This window comes from Pteropus vampyrus, unplaced genomic scaffold (genome assembly GCF_000151845.1).
Source record: "Pteropus vampyrus isolate Shadow unplaced genomic scaffold, Pvam_2.0 Scaffold321, whole genome shotgun sequence".
Classification (NCBI taxonomy): domain Eukaryota; kingdom Metazoa; phylum Chordata; class Mammalia; order Chiroptera; family Pteropodidae; genus Pteropus; species Pteropus vampyrus.
Genome location: NW_011889102.1, coordinates 1129919 through 1140339, shown reverse-complemented (window position 1 = coordinate 1140339; position 10421 = coordinate 1129919). Strand labels below are relative to the sequence as shown.

Sequence of the window (10421 nt, the reverse complement as noted above, 5' to 3'; positions counted from 1 at the left end):
CATGTGTTATCTGTGCCCTGGAACAAAGGCTCTCTATGGCTCTCTGACAGGCAAGTCCAGGCAGAACCGGAGCTGCTGAAACGCTTCAAGGACAGGTGCATACACCCTCCTGAAACCAGCTTTAGTCACTGGGAAAGGGTGGAGATATACCTATGGGGCTTTCCAACTGCTGTTTTGTTTTTTTTTCCCATCAGAGGAGGAGCCTCAGGGCACTCAACCATCTTCAAAAGGAAAACAAAAAGCATTAAAACTACATGATTTCTTTAAACACCATAATGCTTTTCTAGTACTTAGCAGGTGGTTAGAAGTGTAGGTAGCAGTGAGTAGTAGAAAACATCAGGCCTTGAATCAGATGATGTGAGTAGCCACTGTTGACCTAATGGGTCTCCATTTCCCATGCGTAACAACCACTTGGGCCTTAGCTTCCTCATCTGTATGATGGGGATAATGTGAATACTGACCTCATAAGGTTGCTGAGGGGATTAAATGAGATATAAAATGTGTACAGCACTTAGATTAGTGACTGACACGTGGTGAGCTCTCAATAAATGGGTTCTATCCCTATAATTTAACAGTATGTCAAGTGAGATTGCTGTAACCCTGAAATTGTGAATAAGGCTTATCCTATAACGCTCTATTTTATGAGGATAAAAGGCTCTAAGTACCCTTGCTTTACAAGTTCAAGTAGTTAACAAAGGTCAGGGCCAGTCGCCATCCAATTACATGGTACCAATTCAGAATCGGTCTTACTAACAAACATCATCATCATCATTCCTCATTTCCCCCCACCAAAAAAAAATCAATGTAAGAAAATCTAGATGAGAAAATGTCACTGAGGGTGGGGGAGCGTAATAATATTTGATGATCACAGAGACAGGATATACTTCCTACCTCACCAAGGATAAAGAAGGTAGGGTCCCTGTACTCCTTGAAGTTGAAGGCAGGGAGGCTCTAAGAGATTCCATCCAAGTGGGGGTGCTGGCATTCCAGTCCCCGCAGTTGGACACCTGCTTAGCAGAGAGTTGGCGGATCTGCTTGCTGGCCATGTGAATGAGGGGAGAATAGCTGAAGAGAGATTGTATGGTGGGGGACTTCCAGCTGATGGGAAGCCTATTTTACCTTCTGCAAGCAGAAGATGGAGCCCACATTTTTCTGCTGGTTCTACAGTAGATAATGGAAGGATCATGAGACTGAGGTCTACAGCCTTATTGGGACCACCTTAGTGTGGGGACAAAGAAGGACCTGAATCAGGGGGATGGGACATGAATGCTACTAGCTGGGAGTGAGCTGGAAGAACTGGTCAAATCCCACAGAAGACTACCAAGGCCCTGGGAGCAGCATGGGAGTGAGTCCCTGGTCAATAGGGCATGCAGAGACCCCCACATGGGGACAGTGGCAATTACCCAAGAGGAGGATAGCAACTTCGCCATCAGCCACATTCTGCTTCTTCTGTGCTGCCCCAGTCCTGGAGGTTCGAGCACAGGGACAAGGAAAGGGAAAGGAAGTCACGTTATCGTGCCCTCAACTACCCATTACCTTCGAAAGTCACTTGCCCTGGGGGGTATGGGGGAAAAGAGCTTTGAGTAGAGTCTGAGATCGAAGTTTAAAAATGAACAGGACTGAGTCGTAAGTACTGACACTACTGTTCTAATAATGACTACAACTTAAGAGTTTTAAGTGCTGGCCAAGATATCATTAAGTGAGTTTTGACCCAGCAGAAAAGAGTGGGGGGTGGGGAGGAAGGGGGTCAACATAGCACAGTTGGGAGCAATTACTGAAATACTATAAACCTACTTCACAGTAACACCCCAGTTTCTGATACCTCAACACACTTGTTACAAGTATGCTCCTCTATGCTCAGGGGCTCACAGGGTCACATCCTAGAATCAACGAGGATCTGGGGAATGGTGGCCAAGTGTCTGCATTACATGCCTTCATGGGCTGCATAACACTTTCTGACACAGTGGCCCAGCTAACAGAGTTCTCAATCTTTTCTGACTTCTTCTACCTGCACATGGCATGCCTAGATTTTTACTCATCTGCTGTCCCAAGACAGCATGAACAAGAGCTCTAAAATCACATAGACCTGGGTTCAAATCCTGACTCTGCCACTCACTAGCTACAGGCCTTGGAGATGTCACGCATAACCTCTTTAAGCCAATGTTTCCTCCTCTGTAAACTCAGCCTGTTATAAATTCCAACTTCAGTTGTGAGAACTGTAACTGATATACGTAAAGCCTTAAAAGCACAGCTGATACTTATTCATTCAACAAATATTTATTGAGTAGATTCTCTATGCCTGAGGCAGGTAGAGGGGTAGGGGAGATGGAGAATAATAAGGCAAAAAGCAGGGCAAAGAGTAGATAGATGGCTGAGTGGCCAGGAGTTCCCCCCAAGCCACATGAGACAGAAGCTGGCCTACAGAGTCCACATTCCACAGAGCCCTTTCCGCTGAGCAAGCCTCTGTCCCTGCTGATGCTCTGCCAAGGGGCACAAGCCCGGAGTCCAATCACTCCCAGAAACTAGGAGGAGCATGTGCCCGCCGCCTACAGGCTATCACAAGCGCTCTCCACCAAAAGGAAATAATGTGTTCCTCGGAATGGAAATTTGCATTTCCCTACCTACCCATGGCAACGCCACCACCAAGCACCCCATTTCCCAGCAATGTGCACGCCACAAGTCAATCCACTCTGACCTCACCCCCATGGAGAAGGGTTCACACCTCAGGGCAAAGGAATCACGAAGGACCCTTCTCACAGAGCTTGGATTAAGACTTGTCACTCAGCAGCTGCTTCAGAGGCCTCTGGAAGCAGTGTGACCATGCCTGACCTGGAATAAGCCCAGCACATATGAGTTTCCACTTGGGGAATTCCAACAGTCCCACTCAGAGACACGACACACCCACGAGGCCCCAGGAGTCACCACCTGCCCCCCAACACTGGAAGAGACTGCAGGTCAGAAATACAGGCAGGAAAAGCAAGCTTTCACTGCATCATAGAACAGAGGCGAAGAACGGGCCCCAGATGGAATCCATCACATCTGCAAACTTACCTGTTCCATTGGGCTGCTTCCTTCCTCAGTGCTCCCCTCCTCCCCACCCCAGCCACCAAAGTCGATGCTAACAGGCATCTTTTCAAAGCACAAACCTCGCTAGGGAAAGGCGGTGTCATCTGAAGCCCAAACTGCTTTACCTGTTCTGGGAAAAGTGGAGGCAGGTGCAGCCTAATGAGTTTGGGAGGATGCCGGGGCCTATGGCAGCTTTGGAGCTGGCAGCTGCTTGTGTTTACAAATAGGAGAGAGAGTGAATGTTTCCAGAGCATGATGTTGCCTGAGGAGGCTGAGAATTCGGACCAGTCATCTCCAGACCATACCCAATTGAACAGCAAACCACCAGCAAACACTAATGTGCTAATTAGCCACCAAATTTGAGTTAATTAACAACTAATCAGGATGTCAAAATGTAGCATCTCATTAATAAATCAAGTGCTTTTATTTTTTTTTTTTAAGCTAGGAAAAGTACTACTTCTAATAAAAGAGATAAAGTGTAGGCATTTCTCCCTGAGAACTGTAGTTTTAAGATGTTCTGCAGTTAAGTGTTCTCTCTCCAACAGATAAGGCCTGGCTTGATAATTAACTGAATTGCTAGTCAGGTAAATAAAATCAGCGTTGTTTGAGTAAGCCATTCTCAGAGAGAAGCTGTCGTCTTCAGTATTCACTCAGTGTCTTACAGATATGGCCAGCATGGCTGAATATGCATTCTTGGAGTGATTCTTTAGGTTGTCAAAAAGGTGGCATCCTCAAGTCTAGACAAGCACGGAGCTGCCTCAATGCCTCAAAACCAGAAGGGGAAAAAAAAAAAAAAAAAAGAGCCCACCAGCACGTCTTGTCTTAACTGTATTCACGTCATCAGTAAGTAATAGGTGGGCATTTCTAATGACAAAAAGGCCGCTTCATGACAAGCACTGACTCACCTTCTGCAGACAGCCCCTGGATGTTTATTCCCTTAGCTGCCAGGAAATTCAAGCAGGCATCTATGTTTTCAATCTAGAAAAAGAAAAACAATAGACACTCAATAAGTATTCAACCTTCTTCGCAGCCGTTTTTTTTATTAGAAACAAAGTGCTATGTCAAAGAGAGGGTTCCTTGTACATTTGCTAAGGTTCTCAACAAGGAAAAACAGAAAGACATGAAAACTCCGGATGGATGGATGGATGCAGGTCAAGACTCTCCCCTGTCTGTACTTGCACGGGAAAAGGTTACCAAACATCCGAACCACACAGAGCCAAAGTCAAGGCCTTGGATTGCTCACAACTGCCAAAAATAACCAGGGTGGAATTGGAGCTCTTATGATGATCACTGTCACCAGTGCAATCCAGAAAACTTGAGCAGCTGCCAGAAAAATGGAGGTGGGGATGAGGTTAGTAGACCCACCCACCTAGCAGCAGCTGGGAGAAATTTCCAGCCACCAAGGCAACAGGCAGTCAAATGTACAAATAGTGAATGGGAATTTCAGCAGGAATCTGGGTAATGTTTACTCACAAAATTCTCAGGATGGCAGGCATTACAGATGACCAGGGAGGACTGTGACCTCACCGAACCACTCTGTCCTTTGCATTTTCTGTGGCAAGAAGGAACCCACCTAACAGAGATTGGGAGGCCTCCGCCTTTGCCAGGACTGACGCCATGACCAAGGGCGAGCTAACGTCCAGCCCTCAAGAAAGAACAATTAGGTCATTCCCAAAGGTCTGATTTGACTTCAGTTGTCAGGGCTAATTAATTTTTGGTCTATAGGAAAATATTTGTGCTTGATTAATGTCAATGATGACCGTAATTTAAAAAAAAAATTGCTTTTGACTTGGAATAAGGATCTTTGAATTCCACACAGTTTGCATTTCACAGCAGAAATTCCTCCTCACCTTCACAACTACTCACTGCCCACCTTACTTCCTTTCCAGGCACCATCAACATTCTTATAAACCAAAGCCAGTATTTAACCCATGGAATTTATTTTGAATTAAAAAATGACTGTCTGTCACACCACAGATGTGACCGTCTCTCTCCCCTTCCCCAAGTAATAAAAGATGGCTCCTTCATAGACACAAAGAGTGATACATCTACATTTTAAAAGCTCTAATTTGAGTAGAGTATGCTCTAGTCTTCTAGCAGTTATCTTGGTCACATCCACCCTCCTCAAAGTCTGGCATTTTTCTTCTCTACTTTCAGTCTTCACATCTTCCAAATGCTTTAAATTAAGCTATGAGACACCTGAATAAAACTACATTTTAGAAGAATCCACTCAACCCTGAGCTTGAGGTACTCTATTCTTGCAGTTTTTAGCTCAGGTTTCCATCTCTTTCCCAGCCTCCAGCTCTACTTCGGTGAGACATTTTTTTCATCTCAAGAAAAAAAGGCAATTTCTTTCAAACTAAATAAACACTGATGCTATGGGTTATGCCTGCCACTATCACAGAAAATAATTTCTTATAATGAGGGAGAAAAAGTGAACACGCTTTTCACACTCCTTTCTTCTTTCCAGCCCAAGATGACTGACAGTGACTATCAGGTGCTACCATCTTGGAGGAAAGTAGGGAGAAGAAAGAAAAGGAATGGAAGGGAGGGCCCTGTGGAGGGTGTTTTGGGGCAATTTGCTTCCATTCATAAGTATAATAAAAATTATATCTCTAAATGCTATTTCACTCTATCATAAAACCTTGTTTTTGAGAAAATAACTATCAGTCCTTATTTATGCTATTGCACATAGTGGTAACCCATCAAAACCACTCAAGGGCTTCTGGTCAAGGTGGCGGAGTAGGTAAACACCATGTTCACCTCTTTCCACGACCACCTCAAAATTATAACTAAATTACATAAAATTCATCATTGAGGACCGCCTGAAGTCCAGCCAAACAAAAGCCCTGTAACTAAAGTTTTATAAAAGAAGCCACGTTGAGATTGGTAGGAGGGGTGGAAAGGCAAAATGGGCTGGTCCCACACCTACTTGTGGCAGTTAAAAATCGGGAGAAATATCTCCAATATTGGCGGAGGTACTCCCAAGTATTGAGGGGTCCCAGCCTCATACCACACTGCCCAGCCCAGGGTTCCAGGGACAGGGAGAGAAGTCCAATAACTTCTGGCTGTGAAACAGTAGAGACAGTCACTGAGTGAGAAAAAGAGTGGCTGAAGTCCCACTTGATTCTCCTAAAAAGCTCAGGCACAGACTCACTCACTGAGGGACTCACTTGCTCTGAGCTCCAGCTCTGGGTCAGCAGCATGAAAGGCACCAGGGACATACAGAGAGGATCTAGATTGTCTGGCTTCAGGGCAAGGGCTGGAGGGGCAGCTTTCTCATAGACAGAAGCGCTAGCAGAAGCTATTGTTCCTTTGTTGAGCCCTCCCCTCTACCGGCCTGCATGTACAGGCGGGAGCCATAGCTGAGTCTCCTTCAATCTAGCTAACACCATTTGCTGATGATTCCCAGCGACCCCACCCCACTCAACTTGCAGGCCCATCCAAGTCACTTGCACTGGCTTTTCCATGCATCCCATCTTGGCTCATGCTGCGAACTTTCCTAAAATCTCGCACAGGTTCACAAACCTGCCAAAAGCAGCATCTGGCCTCGGTGTGTCTTGTACCTCTTGCTAAACAGCCCCAAGCCTGGCACTAGCAGCAGCCAGCCTCAGGTCACAGCTTAGCCTCTCCTAGATACCTGCAGACCTAGACAAGTAGCAACTATTTGAAGATCACTTTGTAGTTCATACCAAGTGGCCCTGGGCAGGCTATAAGCAGCAGCTGAACTTGCCCTGCACTAGAGCCCCTCCCAAGAAGGCCCAGAGCCAACATACCCGGTGTCCAGGTTCAGATCACACCAGAGCACCATCCAACCACCTCTACACACGACATACCCAATGGGCAGACTTGGCAGGCACCAGAGCTCCACTAGAGCTAATCCTGCTCCACTGGGTCAGCCCCTGCACAACTTCTCCACTGTGGTCATGGCCAGTCCTCCAAACGAATCACCCTGAGGGTCAATCCCTCCCACCACCATGCCAACAGCAACCAAGGCTCAACTACAACAGGAAGGCACACACAACCCACACGAGGAACACACCAAGAGCACCCAGCTCAGGTGACCAGGAAGACTGCAACAATGGGCCCCAGGATACCTACTATATAAGGACACCATACCAAGACAGGAGACATAGCAGCTCTACCTAATACACAGAAACACACACAGGAAGCAGCCAAAACGAGGAGACAGAGAAACGTGTCCCAAATGAAAGAAAAGAACAGAACTCCAGAGAAAAAACTAAACAAAATGAAGACAGGCAATCTACCAGATGCAGTATTCGAAACACTGGTTATAAGGATGCTCAATGAACTTGAGAGAAGAGTAGATGAACTTAGAACTTTTAAAATATGATAAAAAACATAAAAATGGAGATACAAAATATAAAAAAGAACCAGTCAGAAATAAAGAATAGCTGAAACGACGATATATTAGAAGGAATCAACAGCAGATTAGATGAAGCAGAGGGTCAATTCAGCAATTTAGTAGATAAGGTAGCAGAAAACACCCATCAGAATGCAAGAAAAAATAATCTTAAAAAAAAATAAGGATAGCTTAAGAGCCTTTGGGAAATCATCAAGCGTAACAACATTCACATCATGGGGTACCAGAAGAAGAATAAAGAGAGCAAGGGATTGAAATCCTATTTAAAGAAATAATGACAGAAAACTTCCCTAACCTGGAAAAGGAAATAGACATACAAGACCAGGAAGCGCAGAGAGTCCCAAACAAGATGAACCCAAAGAGGCCCACACCAAGACCCATCATAATTAAAATGCCAAAGCTTAAAGACAAAGAAAAAAAATCTTAAAAGCAGCAAGAGAAAAGCACCTAGTTATCTACAAAGGAGCTCCCATAAGACTGTCAGCTGATTTCTCAACAGAAACTTTGCAGGCCAGAAGGGGCTGGCATGAAATATTCAAAGGGATAAAGAACAAGGACCTACAACCAAGATTACTCCACCCAGCACAGCTATCATTTAGAGTTGAAGGACAAATAAAGAGCTTCCCAGATAAGAAAAAGCTAATGGAGTTCATTCATCAACACCAAACCAGTATTATAAGAAATGTTAAAGGGACTTTTAGAAGGAGGAGGAGGAGGAGGAAGAGGAGGAAGGGAGAGGGGAGGAGGAGGAGAAGAATAAAAAATATGAATAATAAAATGGCAATTACTACATATCTATCAATGATTACTTTAAATGTAATCATTTAATTAAATGCTCCAATCAACAGACAGAGGAGTGGCTGGATGGATAAGAAAACAAGATGTTTATATATGCTGCCTACAAAAGACTCACTTCAGATTGGATGACACACACATACTGAAAGTAAAGGGATGAAAAAAGATATTTCATGAAAATGAAAATGAAGAATAAAGAAGCTGGGATAGTAATATTTATACCAGATAAAATAGACTTTAAAACAAAGGCTATAACAAGAGACAAGGACCTAGTAATTCCACTTCTGGGTATTTATCCGAAGAGACTCAAAACACTACTTTGAAGGGACATGTGAATCCATATGTTCCTTATAGCATTATTTACAATAGTCAAGACATGGAAGCAACGTAAGTGTCCATCAATAGATAAATGGATAAAGAAGAGGTGGTGTATGTGTGTCACACACACACACATACACACACACACATATAATAGACTATTACTCAACCATAAAAAAGAATGAAATCTTGCCATCTGCAACAACATGAATTGACCTAGAGGGTATTACGCTAAGTGAAATAAGTGAGACAGAGATAGACAAATACCATATGATCACGCTTACAAGAGGAATCTAAAGAACAATTTAAACAAACAAACAAAACAGAAACAAACTCATAGATACAGAGAACATTTGATGGTTGCCAGATGGGAGCGGGGGTTGGAGAGGATGGATGAAAAAGGAGAGATTAAGAAGTACAAATTGCTAGTTACAAAATAGTCATGGGGATGTAAAGTAGAGCATAAGGAATATAGTCAATTATAATAACTATGTATGGTGTCAGATGGGGTACTAGATTTATCAGGATGATCACCTCAGCAGTTATATAAATGTCTAATCACTATGTTGTACACCTGAAACTAATATAACATTGTATGCACACTGTAACTTAAAAATGAAAAAAAAATTTTTTTAAACAAAACCACTCAAAATTATCTGTTGTCCCCACAAAGAGGCACTAGTATTTAAGTCATAGTAAAATTATAAAAGTCCTTTGTATCCCTTGTCTCTTCCTATCATCTTTTCTTACTTCTTAAATATAATACCTTACGCATGGCCGATAAGTGAGGCTTTGGCAATTTCGTCCCCATGGAAAATGAGAAAAAGAAAAAGCTGATCACCCCTGAATCCCTTAACACAAAATCAAAAATAGTACATTTGTTATTTATCCTGGCATGTGTCATGTAAGTAGGTTAAGTTTTTCAACAATAATGTAGCAATGTGACACTAAATTAAAAGACATCCATCAACATATTCAAGAATAGTACTGCTCCACAACTATGTTATAATTCTATAGAAATTTCCTTTCAAGGAGCATAAAGTACATTAATTGTCATATTAATGAGCATTCAAGGCAGATCAGTAGTTCGCCACTGGGCAGGGTAGAGGCGGGCAAGAAGGGGCAAGGATTTTGCCCCTCAGGGGACATTTGGCACGTCTGGCAACATTTTGGGTTGTCACAAGGGGGGAGGGTGGAGAGGTGGCGAACCACTACTGGCATCTAGTGGGTAGAGGCTAAGTGTGCTGCCAAACATCCTACAATGTACAGGACAGTCCCCCATGACAAAGAATTATCCAATCCAAAATGTCAATAGTGCCAAAATTGAGAAACTTAAGTTATATGATTCTTTTAATTATTCATCCAATGAACATAATTGTGGGGATATCTGCTCTGTGCCAGGCATTGTGGTGGAGGTCTGGAGCCCTCCCCACTGTCCAGGAGCCCACAGTTACATAATGCTTCTCTTTAGGGCCCACAGAGCTTTTCGACACATACTCCTGGATTCCACCCATGTCAAGGAGAATCAGAACATATAACCAAGGGAAGCAACTTCCTTCATTAGGTGGAGACAGGAGGCCTAAGGGCACGAAGAATGCTTTCTCCTAAAGGAGAGGTGAAACAGGGGGCCATATGCGGATGGCCAAAATGAACTCCCAGAAAATGCTAAAACTAAAAGTTTGGGTCATCATTTAACAGACGATCCATAAGGCCATCAAGCGCCTCGAATTTTTTCCCCTCTACTATGAATTCTCTGCTCACAGGAGGAGTTCAAAAAACATTCCTGAGTCTCAAATCCACTCTTTAATAATGTTCCATTAAGGTTAAAAATCACTCCTGACAAGGCGGCAGAGACCCA

At 43.6% G+C, this 10421-nt stretch overlaps 1 protein-coding gene across 1 annotated transcript in view; it reads right to left on the bottom strand.

The window, feature by feature from the left end:
- The window catches only part of NAV2 (neuron navigator 2), a 388116-nt gene that overhangs the window by 227378 nt on the left and 150317 nt on the right, over positions 1 to 10421 (bottom strand). The window contains exon 4 of the mRNA XM_023521874.1: positions 3972 to 4044. Within this exon, the coding sequence (XP_023377642.1) occupies positions 3972 to 4044 (73 nt within the window). The remainder of the gene's footprint in view (positions 1 to 3971; positions 4045 to 10421) is intronic.